The sequence below is a fragment of the Hippocampus guttulatus genome, chromosome 7, assembly GCF_054856545.1.
Source record: "Hippocampus guttulatus isolate MCC_2025c chromosome 7, RoL_Hgut_1.0, whole genome shotgun sequence".
NCBI classification, from domain to species: Eukaryota; Metazoa; Chordata; class Actinopteri; order Syngnathiformes; family Syngnathidae; genus Hippocampus; species Hippocampus guttulatus.
The window spans coordinates 4,879,904-4,904,574 of record NC_141267.1 but is presented as its reverse complement, the minus strand read 5'-3'; the positions used below and the strand labels follow the sequence as shown (position 1 = coordinate 4,904,574).

Sequence of the window (24,671 nt, the reverse complement as noted above, 5' to 3'; positions counted from 1 at the left end):
TTGCATTTCAGTTAATAATACTAATTATTCCTCGCTATTATTATTATTAATCATAATAACAATAATGTAATCCCGATGGAAACAAAGAACAACACGAGTCGTTCTATTCCGTAAAACGGTTTTCAAGAAGGTTATAGTTAAGGATCTATTTGTCGTTTAGAACACACTAAAGAGCTGAAGAACCCCAGTGAGTTGTTGTTTTTTCACCCTCACTTTACGCATTTACGCATAATAATAATAATAATAATATAACCGGTCACGTTCCTGGACTGTGTCGCCGTGTGTTGGACATACGCGTTGTACATATCAGCCCAAACATCTTCAGGCTGGACTTCTGTCGTCGTAGCACGTCTGCCTTGCAGACACTAGATGGAGACATTTAAGAGGATGGTCGTTGTCGTTTCTTGAATGGCAAAGCATCATCCCACATCCTTTGAAATGTTATGTTTTACGTTGCTATTTGTGTGAAAAGAACAGATCCGCGAACGGTGTGGTGTTTTTTAGACTGGAGGCGTGTCTGTGAGCGTGTGTGTGTGTGTGTGTGTGTGTGTGTGTGTGTGTGTGTGTGTGTGTGTGTGTGTGTGTGTGTGTGTGTGTGTGTGTGTGTGTTCGTGTGTGTGGATACCATTTGGAATGGGGGCGTGTCCATTTTAGCACATGGTCGTGGTTTTCTTCGACAGAGCTAAACACAAATCCCGATGAAAAGTGGGATTTTCATGACCCAGAAGTAGAGTGCTCAGTCTAATGGTCGTGGCTCATTTCAAACCACATCTGACAATTTCTCACAAATACCGTATGCAGATGCCCACTGCAAGTGGCTCTTTTCATTCATTTATACAAATGGGTACTGGATGCTTGTATTTGCTTGATTTTTACTAGAGACCACCTTTAATGTGTGATTGTCAGACTCCACACCTGGCAGGAGTACAGCGGGGCTCAAGGTCACTCACCTTCCCCAATAATGTGGATTTTGTTTTTAAACAAAACAGTCTGATTTTCACAAGTTCATAATAGACAGCCATGCTTGAACAGGGGGCGTCATCTCTTACTTTTCTCCCAAATGTATCGAAACATAGTTGTAATCATAATTGTCTAAAAATGTATTGGTAAAAAAAATTATATTCAGGATAATCTAATCCAAGACCAGATGGATCTATCTATCTATATATCTATCCATCCATCCACTTGCACGCGAGCTTTCCGCCTCACTTTATTCGCTAGCTTTTGACCGCGGGAGTTCCTGGTGACGCAGCGACTTCCTTCATTCAAGCACACCGAAGAAGGGGAGGGGCTTTTTATGCTCGACGATTGCAATTGTACCATCCAAAGAGCCATGGAGGACAAAGGGGTTGATAATGTAGTTCTGGCTAATGCTAGACTTGGTACAGTCCAACATTTGCACAAAAAAATATATATAATAATAATGATGATGTTTTTATATATATACACTGTATATATTATGATAATATATGTACTATATAGTATATCTACTTTACGGGATCCTATGAGGATCAATGACTGATTGGCTGCTGTGAGGCAAAGTGCATAAAATGTTTAGTTTATGTAGCTTTGGCAAAGAGACGAAATGAGCGGATTTGCTTCCTGCAGCTCCAAAAGTGTCATCCGCCACACGCCGCACGCACCCGCGCCCCACAGCACAAACTGCACTGACTTGAATTGAATCGCATCACCAGAAATGCTCGCAACGGATTTGGTGTGCACGTAGCAAAGAAGCCAGTTAACCTTTTCAAATGTTATTCAATTTGCAAAGCAAGTGAGACTTGAAATAGGAAAATAAAAAACAATCCGCAGTCTTTGTAAAATCAGGTCATTCTGATGAAGAAAACCCCCCCACCAATATGGCGGCCTCTTTGTCAAAAATGGAATTTTCTGCTACAACTGTCTGGAAACATGCTTGCCATTTATGCCGACATTCATTTTCTTTTTAAAGAGATGACAAGATGTCAAACTGTAAATCTCAGTGGAGTAGTTATTCTGTGATGAAGTCTTGACTCTTTCTGGAATTTCCCTTTGCCTGTATTGTCCAGTTTTTGCATAATCTTAATGACTACTTACATTTCACTCACCCAGCAATTTCCAGACATTCCGTTGTTGTCTGCTTAAAGGTCACATTGAATAAGTTGTGGGCCTTCATGCTCGATTGGACAACAATGTGCAACAATATGTCACCGTATCCTTTCCAAAAATGGAAAGCATCTTCAGCAATGTTGTTCCATTTTATTTACTCTTTGTCAATGTACTGTACATCTGCCAGTCCAGGCTACTGCTTACAGTTGTGTGCCCCGTCAAACTGTCAAATCACGCATTTTACATTAGATTGAACGTCTCATCCCAGAGTCATGCCAGACAAACGAGGGGCAGTGTCACTGGTGCCGCCTCATCCCCAGTTGATGGATTGGGTCTGCTTTCAGTCATTGCTTTCATAGCTACACAGTGTAGCAGCCAGGTGCCCCACAAGTATGAGGGTTTTCCTTCATCCAAGTCAGCCAAATTCCTCAGTGTGGAGGAAAAAGAAGTGGGGGGGCCTTTTTTGTGCCACATCTTTCAGTGATGCATAATAATGAAGGTGGAAAAAAAAAACAATTCCAAGTGTCTGGGTGGGTACAGGTGTTTGTGTCAAGAGGGGCTCTGGTTGGTGAGCGTGGCTTCAGTTGGGGAAAAAAAAAGGAATGTGGGGCTCCTGGAATGTTTCAAGCAGTCGGAGATAATTGAGGGAATCTGGAACAAGAAAAGACAAACCAAGGTCCAACAGTGGAAGAATTTGCTTGTGGGATATTTGAAGAAACATTCCGTTGATGCAGAGCGCTTCACCGAGCCCAGAACCTGCCTCAGATGGGAGCGTTGGGAAAACAAACTCTTCTTCTTTTCTTCTCACATGCCCATTCTGAATTCCTATTGCAGTACAGTACAGCTCACAGATCGCAGGACTTCAATGGCTATTTTCCTCGCTGACGTACTGTCCTGACGTCTATCTCAAAAGTCCTCGGTAGCATCCTGAAAGGGATTGCTGTTTCTCTTTCTTTCATTTTTAACTTATTCTCTCTTTGATTATCTCTTTTTTTGCATATTATGTCCTACAGATTGCGATGATCAGTCTGTCGGTTAGTCCTTCGGCCTGCCAGTTTGTCCATCTCTTTGTCCGCAGGTCCATCCGTTGGTGGGTCAGTCTGTCTGACGGTGGGTCGGTTGGCATGCCTGGCGGTCGGTCTCTCAGACGGTCTTTCGGTCGACCCATCGCTCGGTTCGCTCCTCAGTCCGTCCACCTGTCAATCCATCTCTACGTCTGTCTGTCTGTCTGTCTGTCTGTCAGTCTGTTTGTCGGTCCTTCAGTCAGTCTGTCAGCGAATCTGTCGGTCTGTCCATCAGCATGTCCATTTGTCAGTCTGTCAATCTGTCCAGTAGATCTGTCCATCTGTGGGCCAGTCTGTCCGTCTTTCAGTTGGTTGGTCTGTCCGATTGGTCTTTTTTCAGTTGGTCTGTCATTGTGATTGGCAGCACTGTAGAACAACACTGGATGATACTGAGAGCTGTTTCCAATATTTTGGAAACCTTCGAAGTGCAACAATTAATGGTTTCATCCACAGTTAATGTATCAGCAACTATTTTAATAATCCATTAATCATTTTAAGATCTTATTTAACTTGAAGAAAGAATTTTCAGCCTCTCAACAAAAGAAGATTTCTGTCGTCCTCCATAAAAACAGACATTTTTGTGAATAAGCAAAATAACATATTTGCAAACATCTCTGTAATCATTACAAAAATAACATGGTGAGTTATTCCGCAAACTTTGTTTCATATTCACCTCAAAGTATTTCCACGGCAGCAAAAATTTTGGCCAACAAAGCAGCCATGTTCAAATTCATTTTTGGTATAAGTGGAAGCGATGCACACAATTCACCGTGGTGTCAAAGAGCAGCAGGTCAGCGCCAATTACTGGTGAGGAGGACTTCGGTGACATCAGATGATTTTGCCTCATGGTATCGGTCGCTGATATTGGTCACCTTCAGGAGAATTTGATGCTTTGAAAATTTGCTGTGATCAGTCCAATACTGATACCTGGTGTTGGTGCTCGACCATCATGACTAGGAACTGAATAATCGTCAATTTATGTTTGTGAGTTTATTTACTGCATTTCAATTTCCTGTTTTTGAAGAAGATATTTTTTAACCTAATTCATCAAGTACTGGAAATCAAAAAAATAATCCATAGACTAATCGATTAATATATTAGACATTAGTTGCAGCCATCTCATTCATTTATGAGACCAAATATGAAAAGTTTGCAGTATAGGAGGTTAACAGCGAAGTCGCTGATGGTGTCGTGGTACAATCACCTGACTTGTGTGCAAGCAGCATAGGATCAATTCCCACTCACTGACTGTTTGGATGTGGGCATGGATAGTTGTATATCTCTGTATGTGCCCCGTGACTGACTGGCGACCAGTTTAGGGTGTGGTCTGCCTTCCGCCCGAAGTCAGCTCGGATAGGCTCCCGTGACCCTCTTAGCACAAGCGGTGTTGAAAGTGGATGGTTGGAGTTTTACAATACAGCCAAATATATTCACAGAGAACTGTATGGTTGAATTAAGACCTCTGACTGGGTATTATCATTATCAAGGCAGAATACTGGGTACAGCTCTTGTATTGGCAGTGATAGAAAAAGGACTCACACCGTGTCAGTAAGAAGTACGTTTACTTCAAAAAACATTTGAAAAAAGCACTTATTCATCTTCTGCACTTGAGTAAAAGTGAAAAAAAAAATCTGAAATCCCCTTAAATACTATTAATAATCCACAGTGCCCATTTTGACAATTTGACACAATAAATAAATGTCTGCACACAACAACAACAAATATTCGCCGAAAGAAACCCATTGATCGGGAATATTTTTGCTTCTCCAAATCTGTTGAGGTCTTTGTTAACGCTCCCTGGTTCATGTTTCTGATGTCCCTTGTTCTTTTTATCCACCTTTAAATGAGCAATATCTCAATCAGTCAAGATCTCAACCATGGTGGACTTAGCCTCTGTGTATGTACATTTACACTGTTCACTTTGTAAGTTATGTCATCATTTGCAGACGCCGATGAAAGTAGCTAGCCAAAATTAACATCTATGTTGTGAATCTTCACGACAGGATCACGACTCGCAGGTGAGTCGGAGCCTATTCGAGCTGACTGTGCAAGTAGAAAGTCCGCATGCCTCTTTTCAGGTGATTTAACGTGACGCAGTGTTTGACGTGAATTCGAACTCCATCTTCATCTGCATACATTGGTTTTAAAAAGCCAGAGTCGTCCAGATGCAATGCTGCTCGGGGGCTGTTCGCAGGTGCAGTTTTTGAGTGAAGCTAATGTAAAAGGAGCGTGTCACTTGTTGGAGTGAACGCCTCTTTGACGGCTAACAGGCTGTTGGGTTTCACGTGATGGTCGCTGCGCGTCACCGCGACTCGCCTGGAGGCAAAAGTACGGCTCACTGACACCCAATGGAGCAGCGGTCTGTATGCCAATTAAGAATAAATATCCAAGGCGGTGAAAAGGTGGTAAATAAGTAAACCAGCCAGCACTGTGACAGCTGACGCTCAGTGAATCAATCGCAAGGGTGCTCTGCAGGTTGATTTTTTTTTTTTACCCCCCTTGAGTTAAGTGTGCCAAGCGAAGGGGAAAACATGGCCGGTTTAATGGCAGGTTTTGGTTGTTACACCCACGCTATCGTCCGGGAAATGCCGACGTCTTTGGCCAAAGAAGCGCTCCGGACCAGCCAGGCTGAGGTGGATTCAACCAAGGCGCAAAAGGAGCATGACGCTTACGTCCACGTCCTGAGGACCACGCTCGGGCTCGAGATAGTGGAACTGCCCGTGGATGAGACCCTCCCGGACAGCGTGTTCGTTGAGGATGCCGCCGTGGTGTGCGGGGATACGGCGCTCATCACCAGACCCGGTGCAGAGAGCAGGAGGAGAGAGGTAGGGAAAGTGACAACATTTGCTTCGCATCATAGGTCTCTGATACCTCATAATGTTAACGTGGGGAGGTTTGCTTGGATCAGTAACAGCCGCTGAATCACAAATATAGATTAGAAAGCTATTATTGATGATACTGTCCCCTGCTCCAAACATGTTCTTGCATTCATCCTTAACTGCAACAAAACGCACCTTGCTTTAAGAAAGTCACAGTTGAGGTACTGTTGTGCACAAATTATGGTAATATGCACAGGCAACGCCCATCTAAGACACCTATACATTTTTTTCTTAAATGTTACATGAAGTGTGCTTCACTAATATGATAAGAATTTTCTCCAATTGTGTATTCATTTGAAGTAATGTCATATGGCGGTTTTTTTTTTGCTTGCGTTCATGCTCACTGAAAGTGTGTGTGAGTGTGTGTGTGCGCACGCGCGTGTGTGTGTGTGCAGCCATCTCGTTACCTCTGCATCCCGCGTCCTGGACGCATAATTTTCCCGCGGGACGCGCAGTTCCAAATAATGTGCGTTTTTGGGACGCAAGGAAATGTCTCAGTCAAAACAAAACAAAAAAAACTACGGCAGGCCTGAGGATTTCACGGTAACGATCGTTTCCGTGGCGTCATTTTGACGTTACCGGGAAATCGTTTCCCATAAAAGTCACTGCACACGAGTTGACTGTATGCGATTGAATCTCTCCTGTGTGATCAACGCGATTTCACTGTGCCTGCATGGGTGTTTGTGGTGTGGTGTGTGAGTGTGTTTTTTCTAATTTACTTTCGTTTTGTTTTGTTTTCAGTGTTGGGGGGGGGGGGGGGTGGAATAGATAACGTCATGTGTGCATGCCGGTTGTTATTTTAGTCCGCATACTGAGAAATCGCTCGGATGACAGTTTGAGATGGCGGCGAAAAAAACACACAAAGGTCTACAAAGTGCGACATTTAAGAAATGGGAATGCCAGTCTGATTTTTCGTATGAATCGTCCAAAGGGCGTATCACTAAACTCACCTGGGATGTATGCACAGAACACGAGAGCAAGATACGACAAGAGGCACGATTCCGAGGCAAGTTGGTCATTAGATCTATAGGCTAATCGCTATGAAAAATATTATGAAACAGTATTGGTTATTCTATAATTTACTGGTTGTAGCACGGTAACTTTAGGAATAAAACATTTGTCACCGATTTGTTTTACTGTTTATTGTGCATGTTAAATTGCTCCATGTACAGCACTTTGTATGCAGCGATGGCTGTTTGAAAGTGCTCTATAAATGCTGTTGACTTGACTTGACTTGACAAGGTGTAGTAATGCTAATGTTAACTGTCGGTAGAACTGACGATGACGTGTGGTAGATTCTTTCGTCAAATTGATCGTAGATTACACATGCATCGTCTTGGGAAGAGGATGTCAAGCCACATCAATACTTACCTGTATTAATGATTCCCCGTAAATTAATCTTTGCAGTGTGAGACTGGAAAAAATAACCTGATTTTGTGGTATGCTGTATTCATGATGCCCCCAATTTTGCTGCTGTCGACTGCACATTTCCCCAGTGTGGGACAAATAAAGGTTATCGTATCTTATCTTATCTTATCTTATATGAGTACAACATATTTGATATGATCCATTAATTTTGTTGAATAATCCTGGAATACACAGCTGCTGATGTAATGTTCATTGTTCATGCATAGTTTTCAAACATTTACCCTTGAAACATTATACTTTTGAGTATCAGAATTCTTGATTATGAATATCAGTCAAAATAGAAAAATGGATTCCCATGATGAACGTTTACGGAACCCAACATTAGTTACCGTGGTTTCCCATTGGGTAATCCGACGGAATCGAAAAACGGTTACTGTGAATTTCCAAAATCCTCAGGCCTGCTATACGGTACATCTTTTTTTTTCCCGCAACGATTGCAGTTTGACAATCGCCACCATTGTTGTTTTGATCTCGCGTTACGTAATCCATACCTGTCAACTCATACGGTTTAGCCATAGTTCATACGGATTTTGTGGTGAATCTTACGTATATGGCCGTATCGCACAAATCATACGGATTCTGAAAATTTCCGGGGTTTTTTTCTGCCGTTATTTTGACATATAAAATGCTTTGGTATGTTATAAGGATTTTTTGGTCTTTATAAGGATTTTTTTGGTAGTTTATACAGGTTGGCGCTCCGAAAAGTTGACAGGTATGCGTAATCTCGCGTGACGAGATTTCCGTTCTTGCGAGACGAGATTGGATAGATAGGCCTTCACCTCGCGAAAAGCAGCCGATTGCCAAGTTGTGTAACGTTAAAACAAGTGTTGTGAACAAGGTATCACAGAGGAAGCTGCTGAAGTTGGATAGTTTTTTGCGATAATAAATTGACTGAGAAAGCCTTGCGTCATTGGAAGCAGAGTAAAGAGAGGACAATTTATGAACTCAGACTGAACCATGAGATGAAATAAGAACCTATCTCTCAGCAAATCTTGTATACCTGAATTATTTAAATTTTTGCAGCATTTGTTGATAAGAGATAAACCTTTTATAAATGTATATTGTTGTTGTTTGTGTTATTATCATATGCAATTGAATAAATAGACCATTTCAGAATTCGAAATTTGGGACTCTCTCAATGCATAATGGGACTCATGCATTTCTGATCAGCGAGTCCCTGGGACTCACTGGGGTTAAACTGTAAAATTATCACTTTGTGTGAGAGTGTGTGTGTGTGTGTGAGGGTGTGTGTGTGTGTGTGTGTGTGTGTGTCAGAAAGAAGCAAACAGACAATGGGGAAAACGGTTGGTCAGCTTCTGTGAAAGTGCCTGTCGTTTCAGATCAGAGTCACTTTATTTGGCACAGTGGCTCTAAAGGGCCTCGGCCTCATTGGTGTATTCATGGGAAAGCTTTGGCGATGCTGCTATCAGCACACCAGATTAAATTGACACAATATTTTTTGCGCCACATCATGCAAACTTAGTTTTGGATACAGCGGGCACAAGCACAGTGAAACTGTCATATCAGCTGTGACATGACAATGAAAAAGGTGCGAAGTAAAAATTACTTGATGACTGTAATGTTTTCAAATACCTTGCAATAATAATATAATAAAAGGTCATCCTACTAAACTTTTGAGGGAAAAAGCCTGCTCAGAAAACTGAGGTCTGTTGGAGTTCAGGGGTCACTCCTTAAGACCTGTGGCGGCCTCAGCCATTCAATATGGCATAGTCTGCTGGTCAGGCAGCATCTCGGCCCGGGACAGAGAGAGACTGAACCGACTGGTCCTTTGTCCTGGGCTGCTCCCTGGACACTCTGGAGGAGGTGGGCAACAGGAGGATGCTAGCTAAGCTAAAAGCTATAATAGACAGACCCTGTCACCCCCTCCAGGACACCCTGACAGCACTGCACAGCTCCTTCAGCCACTTTCTACTTCGACCTTTCATAATTTTGCTGCTGTAAATTGGGAATTTCTCCATTGTGAGACAAATAAAGCTTTTCTTATCTTCATTCATTCATTCATTTCCCGAACCGCTTTATCCTCACGAGGGTCACGGTGGGTGCTGGAGCCAATCCCACCTGTCTTCGGGCAGTAGGCGAGAGACACCCTGAACCGGTTGCCAGCCATTTGCAGGGCACACAGAAACAAACAACCATCCGTGCTCACACTCACACCTCGGGACAATTTGGAGTGTCCAATCATCCTGCCATGTATGTTTTTGGAATGTGGGAGGAAACCAGAGGGCCCGGAGAAAACCCACGCAAGCACGGGGAGAACATGCAAAAAGCACACAGGAAGGCCCAAGATGGAAGCCGACGTGCTAACCACTTGACTACCGGGACGCCCTTTACCCAGATTAATGATAAACATTGCGCATCACCTTACCGTGGTGGAGGGGTTTGCGTGTCCCAATGATCCTAGGAGCTAAGTTGTCTGGGGCTTTATGCCCCTGGCAGGGTCACCCACGGCAAACAGGTCCTAGGTGACTACTGGGCCGCTTATCTTATCTTATCTTATCTTCCATCCATCCATCCATTTTCCGAACCGCTTGATCCTCACTAGGGTCGCGGGGGGTGCTGGAGCCAATCCCAGCCATCTTCGGGCAGTAGGCGGGGGACACCCTGAATCAGTTGCCAGCCAATCGCAGGGCACACAGAGACGAACAACCATCCACGCCCACACTCACACCGAGGGACAATTTAGAGCGTCCAATCAGCCTGCCATGCATGTGTTTGGAATGTGGGAGGAAACCGGAGCACCCGGAGAAAACCCACGCAGGCCCGGGGAGAACATGCAAACTCCACACAGGGAGGGCGGAGCTGGAATCGAACCCGGTACCTCTGCACTGTGAAGCCGACGTGCTAACCACTGGACTACCGGGCCGCCTTTCGCCCTCGCCGTGTCGAGGTAATGGTTTCGGGGGGGGGGGGGGTTTAGGCTGGGCACCCCGCCCCACGCTTTATCTTATCTTATCTTCAAACACTGTGAAATATGAACATCCATTTATTTCAGATTAAGACAATTTCCATCAGTTTACGTAATTTTCATCATGACTGTCATTGTGCCATCCACAATATTTTTTAAACTGATGTTTTAAAAACTTGAGCTGTTGTTTTCTGTTCCTTTGTAATATTTGCACTGCTCAAAAAGTGGAAATGTGTGTGTGTGGGGAGGGGGGGGGGCTCTAAGCAGTTGCCTAGGTTCCCCGCTATGTTATCTTACTACATGTGAGAAGGACCTCAATGTCTTCAAAGTTACAAAGTTACCTCGGTGTTATCTAGTTGAGACCTGAAAACATTGCTGTCATTGTGGCAATCCAGTTGTGAATGGTTAAAGTGGTCTGATTTTTATGTTCTGTAGAGTGCAACATTGTCAATGGCTAACAAAGATCTAACATTGATTAAATCAATAAATCACTCAAACAGCATGATTAACAGACTTACAGTCTTTTACAGGCCTTTCTGGGACAATGTCTTACGGTTGGATAAGCTACAGATTTTTGGTCAAGCACATCACTGTCCTGTTTACTGATAATGAAAAAGACAAAAAAAAAAAAAGAGAGAACATGGTCTCCTCGGTCAAACATTGTGGAGGTTCACCCTTTTTTGGGGGTTGCTTTGCTAATTCTGATCCTGGATGCCTTGACTGCGTGCATGGCATTGTGATATTTGAAGAGTGCCAAAGAATTTTGGGACACAATGTCGAGCCCGGTATCAGAAAGCAGGGTCTCCATAAGAGATTGTCGCGGGTCACGCAGCAGGAAAATGACCAAAGCACACAAAATGGCCCCCAATATGGCTTAAGACAAAGCGCTGCAAAGTTCTGAAGTGATCATCAACGAGTCCAGATCTTATTACAATAACCTGTTGAGAGCTCTCAAAACAGTCGGCTCAAATTTGAGAGACCCCGAACAATTGTCAAAAGAAGAATGGTTCAGAATTCCAGCAGAAAAATATATTTTAAAAACATGTTGATAATGACATCAAGCATTTTTTTAAATTCCCAAATGTTGTCCATCCATATCCGTTTTCTAATCCTTCTATCCTCACAGGGGTCGCGGGTGTGCTGCAATGGAGAAATTCCCAATTCACAGCAGCAAAGTTATGAAAGGAAGAAGTAGAAGAAAGGCAGCCACTCTCGCGGCTTGATCAAGAAAATCAAAAGCATTACAATGTTTTCTGATCCACATCAATTTGCATACACATGCATACAGATTTACTTTGGTGACTTAGCTAACCCCCCAATGAAAAAAATCTGCCCGCATCCCCCACCACTCCTAGCAAACACCACGACAGCGAGTGAACTAGCCAATTATAATTACCTGTAACTTTAAGTAATGTACACTTGCTGAAAGTAGACTAAACCTCATCAAATTATGTCCATTTCACAATTGTCACCAAATATCTTTTGAGGCAACATTAAGCAATTGAAAAAAAACTACTTTCATATATTGTGACTGGGTGGCAACCGGTTCAGCGTGTCCCCCCGCCGCCTGCCAGAAGACGGCTTGGATAGGCTCCAGCACCCCCGCCCACGACCCTTGTGAGGATGAAGCGGATCGGAAAATGGATGGATGGATAGATATTTACATGTATTAGAGATGGGCAAAGGGACTTGTGCAGAGCTGTGAAATGTATTTTCTCTCCAATTGCAATAGCTAGCAAATCAATGTGGGTGTTTCTGGCCCATGTGTGTAACCTTGAGGTAGAAATTCAAAAACTGTGCTTGTTCATACCAAAAGAAAAAAAAAGTGGAAACAATTATTTGTGTGAATCAAAAACAAAATATTTACTGCATATTGTAAATTATAACATTATTTTTTTCAAAGTTATATATTAAAAAAAAACTCAGCCATGTATGAAATAACATGAATATGGGTCATTTTAGACCCATGGTGTGCATTATAAGGGTAGTGGTATAAAAATGTTCTTTATTCAAAAAGTAAGAAAGGAAAAAATAAAATTATTGTGTCTGATGGTCAAAAATAAGTTAATTGAGGAATACCTTGAATACTGATTGATGAAATTAATTCACTGCAAAGATATTGAAAATAAAAACTTAGCTTTTGACCCATGTTGTGCATCAAAGGGAGCTTTTACGAATATCCAATCGCACAGCTCAAGCTGGCATCTGTTACAACTAGACCTTCTGTCACTGGAAAATAATAGTCGTTAAAAAGTAGTTAATGTCATGATTCTGTTTTTGTTTGGATAACAGATTAGTCGGTAGATTGTTGCTGTCACGATGTTTTGTTGAACTGTCATGGGTTTTTGTTTGTTTGATACTTTGATTTATTGGAGTTTTTCAGGACTTTGTGTTTTGTATTTAGTTTTTTCCAGTGTACCCCTACAAGTGTTATTATTTTTTTTTGTGCGAATACTTTTTGTTCCATAAAGCGTGGTTCTCCTGCATCCCTGCTTTTTGGTCTTCTTCCAACGAGCACAATTGACAGAACGGTCACCACAACATGGTTCAACTTTCACGGCTTTGCTGTTTCACTGATTTATTTTTGTGCAGTTAATTTTTTTTTTCATACACTGTAGTGCATTATGTTCTGCATCCTGACTGGCAAAGGGACTGTAGACTAATGTCAACAGTCTCCGCGTCCCCATCGATGTAATAATTGTAAAAAAAAAAAAAAAGATGACTACTTCACAGAGTTCACTGATCATGAGTTCTTTTAGGAACATAACCCCCGCGATAAACGAGGGATTACTGTATTACCATAATTCACAACTCTTCACAATAGTCCATACATGCTGTATGTCCATCCATTTTCTGATCCACTTATCCTCACATGGGTCGTGGGGCGTGTTGGAGCCTATCCCAGCTGTCTTCGGGCAGTAGGCAGGGGACACCCTGAACCTGTTGCCAGCCAATCCCAGGGCACACAGAGACGAACAACCATTCGCGATCACAATCACACCTAGTGACAATTTGGAGTGTTCCATTAACATGCCACACATGCTTTTGGAATGTGGGACAAAACCGGAGTACCCGGAGAAAACCCACACAGGCACGGGGAGAACATGCAAACTTCACACAGGAAGACCCAAGCCGGAATCGAACCCACGACCTCTGCACTGTGAGGATGACGCGCTAACCACCTTCCGCCACGTACTGTATATTGCAAGATAATTTTAAAGCCGCATTGCCCACCTGTAGTGAGAAACCAAATGGACATTTATGAATTCATAGTTTCTATTGTTTATCAAATATAATTACTGATTGATACTGTATTTGTCACTTCAGAAACTGTCACTTCGGCTGAAAGCTACCAGAAGTTGAGTTGAAAGGTTAGTAAGCAAAAGATAAGGACATTCATCAGTCCCTACCATTGCTAAATTGTATTTTGAATATAAAAATCAATAAATTGCATTTATATAGCGCCTTTCAAATCTTATCATGAAAATAACTTGTTCTATCTAGAGAGAACTGAATATGCTGAAGACATTCCCGTCTCTGGACATGTGCCAAGGATCATGTGCCAAGACGACAAAGTGAACAGACCAGACAAACCCCTTTCCACACACGCACACACACACCATCCTTCCGTCACCTCAGAAGACACACAGTGCAGCAGGCTGCAAGACAGCTGCTGGAGACATGCAGACAGGAACTCCTCTCAGTCTCGCAAGATGACGTGGTCTCACTCAGCCGTCACCGGGGGTGTGTGAATGTCTGGTTTCGTATGTGAGACCACAGGAAGTAGACCATTCATGGTGGTGATGGGGGGGGGGGGGGGCAGTGGGGGGGGGGGGGGGGGACCAACTCGCTTTTAGGTCAGAGAGGGCATAGAAAAGGCCGTGCCTCTCTTTAGAAAGAATGCCATAAAATTGATCACTCATAAAACAGAAGAGTAGATACAGAGTCTAAAATCAAAATGTACAAGGTTGCTTGTATGGAAGGGCTTGTCATCTTGAACGAATATTTAGATTGCCTTCTGGCATCCATCCATCCAGCTTTTCTTGTCTTCATTCATTTTCCGAACCGCTTTATCCTCACGAGAGTCGCGGTAGGTGCTGGAGCCTATCCCACCTGTCTTCGGGCAGTAGGCGGGGGACACCCTGAACCGGTTGCCAGCCAATTGTAGGGTACACAGAAACAAACAACCATCCGTGCTCACACTCACACCTAGGGACAATTTTGAGTGTTCAATCAGCCTGCCATGCATGTTTTTGGAATGTGGGAGGAAACCGGAGTACCCAGAGAAAACCCACGCAGAACCGGGGAGAACATGCAAACTCCACACAGGGAGGCTGGAGCTGGAATTGAACCCGGTACCTCTGCACTGTGAGGTCCAGGTTTCTCCTGGTATTTCTCCTGGTATTACCAAGTTGTTTCTTTTTGACAAGCCCTCCAAGTCGTCCATCTTATCTGTTAATACTAGCAGGCTGTCACATATTTTGTAGATTTCTGTTTGCATGTTTTTGCAGTGGTCAGTTTGATAAATTATTTTTTTTTAAAATGTTGTCTTCCTCTTTTTGGGTAAAGTTGATGCTGGGTTTTATTTCCTGGACTTCCCTAGTAAAACTGTCAAGTCATGGGTTTGTTGAGTCTATTATCATCTTGACAAATCCTTTCAAAATTTCCTGTTGCTGTTGCAAGAGTGCTGTAAAAAGCGCTTTTGTTACTGAGTAGTTCATTTACTTGTGTGAGGGTCATGAATTCTTCGTCCTGCTTCGTGTCTTGCTTCTGTTTGGAGGGCATATTGTTGGGTCTTGTTGCTAGCAAGTTGTATGCAAGTAACTACAGAGGAATAAAGTTGATGAGCCATACAATGAAACTATGGGAAAGAGTAGTTGAAGCTAGACTAAGGGCAGAAGTGAGCATTTGTGAGAAGCAGCATGGTTTCATGCCAAAAAAAAGAGTACGACAGATGCAGGATGTTGATGGAAAAGTACAGAGAAGGTCAGAGGGAAATGCATTGTGTCTTTGGAGATTTGGAGAAAGCGTACGACAGGCTGCCTAGAGAAGAAATGTGGTATTGTATGAGGAAGTCTGGGGTGACAGAGAATTACGTTAGACATGTATGATGACTGTAAGACAGTGGTGAGGTGTGCTGTTGGTATGACGGAGGAATTCAAGGTGGAGGCGGGACTTCACCAGGGGTCAGCTCTGAGCCCCTTCTGATTCGCTATGCCGACGGACAGGCTGACAGACGAGGTTAAACAGGAATCTTCATGTACTATGATGTTTGCAGATGACATTGTCATCTGTAGTGAGAGCAGGGAACAGGTGGAGGAGAAACTTGAGAGGTGGAGATTTGCCCTTCAAAGTAGAGGAATGAAGGTCAGTCGCAGCAAGACGGAGTACACGTGTGTGAATGAGAGGGACCCAAGTACAAGAGTGAGGTTACAGGAAGAAGAGATAAAATAGATGGAGGATTTTAAGTACTTGGGGTCAACTGTCCAGAGCATGGAGAGTGCCGAAAAGAGGCGAAGAAGCGGGTACAGGCAGGCTGGAATGGCTGGAGAAAAGTGTCAGGTGTGGTGTGCGATAGAGTTTCAGCTAAAATGAAAGGAAAGATGTATAAAACTGCGGTGAGACCAGCCATGCTGTTTGGAGTGGAGACAGTGCCACTGAAGAAAAGACAGGAGGCAGAGCTGGAGGTAGCAGAGAGGAAGATGTTGAGGTTCTCTTTGACCAGGTTGGATAGGATCAGGAATGAGTACCGTATTTTCCGGACTAGAAGTTGCTCTGAGTATAAGTCGCACCAGCCATAAAATGCATAATAAAGAACAAAAAAACATACATAAGTTGCGCTGGAGTAAAGTCGCATTTTGGGGGGAAATTTATGTGATAAAATCCAACCCCAAGAACAGACATGTCATCTTGAAAGGCAATTAAAAAAATAAAATAAAATAGAAAACAACACGCTGAATAAGTGTACAATATGCTAACGTTACATGACGCATAAACGACGAACTGAGAACGTGCCTGGTATGTTCAAGTAACATATTAAGAGTTATTCAGATAACTATAGCATAAAGAACATGCTAACAAGTTCACCAAACCATCAATGTCACTCCAAATCACTAAATCCAATGGAATCTTCATCCACTGTGTCACTTTAAAGCAACTCCACCAACTCCGGAGGTAGAAGATGCAGCGCTTGCTCTTCTACGTCGCTTACATCAGACTCATCGTGGTTTTATCAACACAGGTCTAGAGCGGCCTCTTGCGGTTTAATGTGAAAATAGCATGTGAAATTATATAATAATGTGTTAATAATTTCACCCATAAATCACGCAAGCCAGCCAAACTACAAAAAAACTGCGACTTACAGTCCGGAAAATACGGTACATCAGAGAGACAACTCATGTTAGAGGTCTTGGAGAGATAGTGAGAGAGCCACACTGAGATGGTTTGGAGATGTCCAGAGGAGAGAGGGTGAATAGATTGGGAGAAGGATGCTGAGTCTTGAACTGCCCGGTAGGAGGAAGACCAAAGAGGAGGTTTATGGATGTATTGATATCGGACATGAAGGTGTGAGAGAAGAGGTTGCACAAAACAGGGTTAGATGGAGGCAACTGATTTGCTGTGACGACCGCTGAAGGGAAAAGCTGAAAGGAAAAGAAGACGGTTTAAATATCATCCCTAACCTTATCATACATGTCTAAAAGTTACTCAACGCTACTCCTAAAGCTACTGCGCTACATTAATTAAAAGAGGCAGCATTCACTCAAACAGTCAACATACACTTCACCAGGTTACATTTATATATTTTAATTGATTCATGGGGATTTGCGTGTCATGTTTCCATCTGTAAATTATGGATTAGGGACAGCTTCTAATGCAGATGGTAAGTGCTGTTAGCACCCCTGGTGCATATATGAAGTGACAACACATGCAGCCTTTGACAGAAAGTTTCCGAAATGTTCCCACACACACTACGCACGTGATATCGTCGCAAATTATAACTAGGATGTAGTGGAAGAGAGTGTCAGAACTGAGGGTCCAATCCAAAAAGAATAATGAACAATTGGCTTTCGTGAATCGCAGGCTTTACATCTGGTGCACGAGTGATTTATTTATTTATTATTATTTTTACCCCACTAAATCTGCCGGGCAACAATACCATGAAAGTGAGCACTTCTGTTATTCCAGTTTGCTGCGGCTGCAAGCAAGTACGATGATAAAGATTTTGCAGACTTTTGCTTGTCCATCCATCCATCCATTTTCCAATCTACTTTATCCTCACAAGGGTCGCGGGGGGTGCTGGAGCCTACCCCAGCTGTCTTCGGGTGAACTGCTTGCCAGCCAATCGCAGGGCACACAGAGGCGAACAACCATCCGCGCTCACATTCACACCTGGGGACGATTTAGATTGTTCAATCAGCCTGGCATTCATGTTTTTGGAATTTGGGAGGAAACCGGATCACCGGTTATCTGTGTGGATTATTACATTGCCGTTGGAAGTTGTTGTTGTCCCACCAATTTTCTTCCATGGTAATTCCATTGTGTTTGCACACTTTATTTGAAGATACTAAGCTGCAATGTCCTTAAAATGTACCTGAAATACAGCCTACCGAAAGAGGTGAAACGTGTGAGCCCTTGACAGTTTTTTGGGAGCTCGGCAAGAACTTCCTCTTATCCTGAAGCTTACATGATGGTGTTTTTCCCATTTGGCAGTTCAATGTGTTACTTTTCCAAAAGTACAAGCAAATGATTGCCCTCTGTGTCTGTAAATGGTGTTATTTCCAATGAGCTCATGCCCTCTAAAATGATGAAATACCGCACATGATCAAGCTTTCCTGAAGGTGAGGCTAATTGCACCTGTAATTGCAACTGAAAGAACATGGCTGGATCCCTTTTCAGTTTTGGAAATGCATCACAAGAAAGTGATGTAAGATTCGAGTTTGAACACGATTAATTGACTTATAATGCTCTACCGTTTTACAGTGAATTTAAAAGCCCCGTTCAAATATCAGGTTTTTATTTGACAAAAATGACAATGTGAACATTTTCCCCCATTGTGATTTTATAAACTGGGCAACTCAAAAAGGAAAAAAATAAGTAAAGTAAAAGTAAAAATACAACAGCTGAAATCATCTGTTTCGACAAGTACACACCGGAAGTGAAAGTCAGTCACATACGTGCAAGTCACAAGTACTGTAAGTCTCAAGTCGCAACCTTCAAGTCTCGAGCAAGCCCCAAGTCACTGTGGAATAAAATCAAGTTATAAAACCTTGCTCAGTCACAACATAGGTTGGAGTGGTCTGTTGTTGTTGTTGTTTTTCCCTCACTGATTGTATTTCAAAAAGTACGTTATCGCGAAAAATAAATGAACATTTACATCTCTGAAAATGAGGCGGAAAACAAAATATGCATGTTGCCAAAGTAATTAGAAGAATACATTTGATCTTTTCATACTAACTCTATGAGTGGCACACCGCAAATGTGGTTATAAATACTGAAATCTGCCGAATGTGGGCATGTACGTTTATAATCATCAGATTTAAAAACTACCGTATTTACATTGTTTTTGTTTCCCAAATCGAACTAATATGTGTAAAAGGGTGACTAAAACACATTAACCTTGTTCACTTTGTAGGTTGTCACTTTTTGAAGTTGAGTCAAGTTGCATTCATTTACGTCGGCGCTGCCACATCAAATATGACGGACACGCTAACGACCAGAAACCTACTCTATGTCTAGACTCTATTTATTGACTGCGGTGTCACAGTTGGACAAAATAAAAATGGCTTGCTGACACACACGATTTCGGAAATTGTCAGTTGACCCCAAAAATTTGTTGGTTGTGTCATTTCAAATTTGAATGGTTTGCAGTGCGCCAGAGACCCAAACCTTTGTATACAAGATACTCAAAAGTAGAATAAAAGCCCATCCCCTCCTCCCCCTTTTAGTCATCTACTACTTGTTGGTGATTGCAAAATTCGAAAAAAACAAACGTGTCCACCTGAAGACATTCCTTCCTTTCACCACCCTACTTCATGTATTTATTCATTCCAGACACTCTTGTTAAAACAGCAGCTCTAGAATGTACATTTCTTGTTTGATCGTTGGATAAAGTCCTGCGAGGGCAAGATGAAGCAAATCTCATTCGTACATTCTCTATCATCAAAAGTCAAAGAAAATCATACGGTTTGACAGCTTCCCGGCTCTCAGAACACATAACCAAAATAATCCATCCACCAGGACAAAAGTGATTTGTCTCAGTTTTCTCTCTCAGCATATCGTGCCCATTGTAGCACAGTGGATGTGCACCAGATTGAAATTTGTATCATTGCAAACAACTTTGTCGCAAAAAGCCCACACGTCTGTGTTTTATTGCAACAATATATCCTTGGTTTGGAGAAGTAAGCGGAGGCTGAGAAGGGATCGAGCCTTTTCCGTTGCTGGTCCCTCTCTGTGGAATGACCTCTCACTGAACGTTCGGCAAGCCCCCTCGCTGCACCATCTTTAAAACTCGTCTTAAAATACAGTTCTATTCTCTGGCTCTTGACTCAGCATGAGAATTGATTTATAGTTTTACTGTTTTTGTGCTTTCTACTCTTTTATTAATTTATTGTTTTTTTTTCATGTACAGCAGTTTGTATCCAGCGGTTGTTGTTTTAAAGTGCTCTATGATTAGAGTTGAGTTGAGGACATTACTTTCGAGTTTTTTCTTTTCTTTTGAATTGCCATGAATTTTGATTTAAGCCCGGTAGTCCAGTGGTTAGCACGTCGACTTCACAGTGCGGAGGTACCGGGTTCAATTCCAGCTCCGGCCTCCCTGTGTGGAGTTTGCATATTCTCCCTGGGCCTGCGTGGGTTTTCTCCGGGTACTCCGGTTTCCTCCCACATTCCAAAAAAAACATGCATGGCAGGCTGATTGGACGCTCTAAATTGTCCCGAGGTGTGAATGTGAGCGTGGATGGTTGTTCGTCTCTGTGTGCCCTGCGATTGGCTGGCAACCGATTCAGGGTGTCCCCCGCCTACTGCCCGAAGACGGCTGGGATAGGCTCCAGCACCTCCCGCGACGCTAGTGAGGATTAAGCGGTTCGCAAAATGGATGGATGGAAGTATGTGTAGGAAAATCTTTAATTTTGTAAATTCAGACACCAACTGCATGCAACTACGGTTACTTATGAAATAGTAGGTTGCAGCCATAGCCAGACAAAAAATATCTTCAATGGCAGCTCCTTGAGACTGGTGGATGAATGGTTCGCACGTCTGCCTCACAGTGCAGAGGTGCAGGGTTTGATTTCGGCTTGTCCAAAATGTCTTGCTGAAATGAACAATGAAGACCCAGATGGCACCAAGGGCTCTACACTGAGCAACCCGCCCGATTGATTAAGCTCATGATTGAGTATAGACAAACTCAAAGTTATCATGTTTAAAGTTTCATTTTGTTATATGCTTGAGCTGAATGGAGCTGAGGCCTTGTTTACTGATTGTAGAGACAGGAAGGTTCAACTTCGGGTAGGCAGCACGATAAGATGTCCTTGAGTTTGTTACAGTGTCTCAATTCATGCGAAATCTACCTATTGAATTAACAAGGTATCCATTGTTTGTACCGAGAGAGGTTTTGTCCTCCAGGTGCCCACTGAGGGGTGTATCGGTGGCCTGGGCTGAGGGGCGTGACATGCAAATGAAGACGGGAGTGTTTTTCTGATATGTTACTTATAATTTGCATATGTTCCCAATAAAAGTTCGGCATGGAGCACAGGAAGTCGAGTTTCAGTTGGAGAAGCGAACACTGAGTGGCTTCATCGATAACTGAGCTCCGTGCCGGCAGCAAAGACTCTCAAAAAATCTCTTCCTGAGTCTGTTTGTTCAACTTGTTCGAGGCATACTGTATCTCTGACAGTTCAGTCCCAGTGCTTTTCGTAAAGTGTTTTCCTTGTGTTGACCGTGAGTCTATTTCACATCTAATTTCTATGCAGACTTTTTCTTTCAAAGTAGCTATTTGCGATCCCATGGTTTCCTGTGCTAGCTGTCGTGTGATAAACAAGACTTTTTGGGGCTAAAGCCGTTGGAGGTGGTACAACTTTAAATAAATAAATTCTTGACATTTATGGCAACATTGTTCGTACAACACAGCAAGCAAAATTCGCTTTATTCTTTTTAGTGGGAACAATACAAGGGACATTGAGTAAACTCTTATTTCTTTGTTGAAAATGCGGGAAACCCAATTTTCATGTGAGAGAATGTTGAATTATTTTGTTGAATTTCATAATTAATATTTATTTATACAGTGTACCCTTCTTCATAATTTTTGTGTTGCTGCTCTGCCAACACTGTTTTGATGATGTGACACATCTATTTTTTAATATTGACACATGATACATTTAAATGTGTCCTGTTCTTATCTAACTGAGTAAACAGACAGCGGCTAAAGTCCCAGAGCTTAGGCTTGGCTCTTTCATCTTGTGCTATTAACATTGTTGTCATGAAAAACACACCAAATACAACACACGGGACTAAATATACACAGAAAAATCGAATGTTTCGAATATCTTCAGAGCTTTTTGAACAAAACTTTTCAGAGCGCCCCCCCCCCCCCCCCCCCATCTAAAGGGACTGAGCTACCCTCGGTCCCTTTAGTTTAGTGTTTGTGCACTGTTTGATGCATTTAATTAGTTATTTTTCTATTTATCTTTGAGATGTCCTACACTGTGAGTGGTCATTAAATGCACAGTGAGTGGACTGCAAATGACATAGTTGTTTTTCTTTTGCTTCTCTCTATGCAGCTACTGCTTGTTAAATAGAAGTACCGGGTACTTATTTTTTCTCAAAACCTTACAAAAGTGTGTTCTTCTGGGCTTTGAATGAAAACAAACGTAATGTCGCACCGCCTTCACTCCATACGTGTATTTTTGGCAGGTACTGTCACTACACAACAATGACACAACGATGCCCGTCGGCCCATCCAATGGGCATATTAAACGTCATTACTATTATTATTTATTGGAAATGTCGACGTCATTGCTAGGGGTATAAATGACAGTGAATAAAGTCACCAACCTTTTTAAAATTTAGAGTTTACACCCACCAAAATGAATTTTCACCCGCATTTGGCGGGTTGGCGGGTTGTAATTTAGAACCCTAGAGGGAATGCTGTTGTCTGCTTTTTAATGGAATGTATTAGTCAAAGCATGTGTGTTTTTCATGGGTCTATCAAAAATTGTTACGGACTGTCTGCACGGAACTATTCATTCATTCTCAGACATTGCAGGTGAGACTTTACTTTCCACTTGACCATGCGTCAGGAGACAGTATTTGGCAAGTAGACGCCACAATGTTCTCAGCGTAGTAGGAGGAGGTTGGAGGGCTCTGACTCTTTTGCACCCATGTGTTATTTGTCCATGTGTATGACACCAGAACCCAACAATGTAGATGGAAAATACAGGCCTAGATTTTTTTTTTTAGGCAAATAAATGCTCCAAACATTTGTATTTTGATTAACATTTCAGTAGTTTTATACAGTATATACACACACATCTACATCTGTGTGTGTACGTACATACATTCTCAACAACAACAACAAAAAAAGCTGCTTCCCATCGCTGTCTGCTACGTATATTCAACATTTGTTATGAGCGTGAACACTTTTTGATTGTTCTTGTCATGAGGTGCGTGATGTTAGAGGACCAAAAAGGAGGGAAGCAGGTGATGCAGGGTGTAATGAACAAAGTATATGAACAAAAACACTTCAGGGCACTGAAAAAACTATACCAAAAACTATACCAAAAACACAAACAAAGTACTGAAAAAACCAAGTAACAACAAACAAAAACTCATGTCAGTAATGCAATGATCCGATGTCGAGTGGTCGGCGTGGCAGTCCTTTTAAGAGAAAGAAAGGTAATGAAATGATGACCAACAAGTGCAACGCTGGAGGAGAGACCCTCCATTGCCACCTGGTGGTCACAAATGGAACAGAACCATGAAAGTCCCCCCCAATGGACGGATCCCAGATGTACTAATGTCACCCATTGGGGGCTGCAGGAACAGGAACAGGTGGTGGCCGCAGGACGTACTCCGCCAGGACAGGAACAGGTGGCGGATGCAGGACATGCACCACCGGAACAGGGATAGGTGGCAGCCACAGGATGTGCACTGCTGGTGCAGGGTAGCAGTGGGATCAGGCCTCTGGCCCTGGAGGTCCATTTTTAGTCTGATCATTGTGTCATGAGGTGCGTGATATAGAGGACCAAAATTGCAAGGATGCAGGAGAAGTGTACTGAAAAAAGTATATTAACAAAAACACAGTCCTGAAAACCCCCAAAACTCAAAGTAACAACAAAGGAAAAGCCATGACAATAACACAATGACTCCATGCCGAGTGGTCAACATGGCAGTCCTTTTAACATAAAAAAATCAAATGACATGATGACCAAGAGGTGCAACGCTGGAGAAGAAGCCCTCCAATGCCATATGTTGGTCACAAACGGGACAGAACCATGACAGTTCTGCTACCGAGGGCTTGTTACCCCTCCGCACCTCTGTGCGGGACTCAAGAGGAAAGGAAGTGCAGCAACAGCCCTTCATAACTGGTAAGTGAGGAAAGCCCTTGCTCATGGTTGAGCCTGTGTTTGCGCCACGCTGAAGCATATGTGCGACGTACAGTACGTACGAAGTGTTAACGGTCAATGTGTTGTGTAGTTCACATTAGGTCCCCCGGCCACTGGCTGTGTTGTGTAGTTCACATTAGGTCCCCCGGCCACTGGCTGCCTTCTTTGTCAATGTATGAGCCGCGAATCACACTTTGGGTATGTCACCTGGTTTGTGAGGTAACTGGCTCAGTGCCAGGGTTACGTAATACGGTAGTTTGGGAATTGTCATTTATAGTTTGTTTTCATTTGGAGTTTTGTTTTTAAATGGAGTTAGTTTTAATCTATTTTCAGAGTGAGCTTCTTAGGTTTTAATGGTTAGATTTTTTCAGGAAAATGCTTCATTTAATTTAAAGTTTATTAGTTTTAGCGTTTTTCATTTTTTTTGTATGCTTCTTGATTGCAAGTTTTAAAAAAAACATCAAGCGACGTATTGTGTCGTAAAAATGCAACAAAAACATTATTTTACAAAACGACCATGAAAGTGGTTGCATTTTTTTCTCTACCTACAATATATATTTTTTCAGATATGAATCAAAAAAGAACAGCATTTTTAGCTAGCGTCATCTTGGTGGTGCTATTGTATTGGCTGCCGCAAGCTAATGTCGCTTCAGGGCACCCACAGACAAACAATCTCAAAAACAGCTCA

At 42.5% G+C, this 24,671-nt stretch overlaps 1 protein-coding gene across 2 annotated transcripts in view; it reads left to right on the top strand.

Moving 5' to 3' along the window:
• Positions 1-5,193: 5,193 nt before the first annotated feature.
• ddah1 (dimethylarginine dimethylaminohydrolase 1) overlaps positions 5,194-24,671 on the top strand; it is an 84,482-nt gene continuing 65,004 nt past the window's right edge. Inside the window, exon 1 of one of the 2 annotated variants that reach the window (XM_086116373.1) lies at positions 5,194-5,977. In XM_086116373.1, the coding sequence (XP_085972499.1) occupies positions 5,684-5,977 (294 nt within the window). In that variant the 5' untranslated portion in view covers positions 5,194-5,683. The remainder of the gene's footprint in view (positions 5,978-24,671) is intronic. The other variant, XM_086116372.1, reaches the window with a different exon arrangement.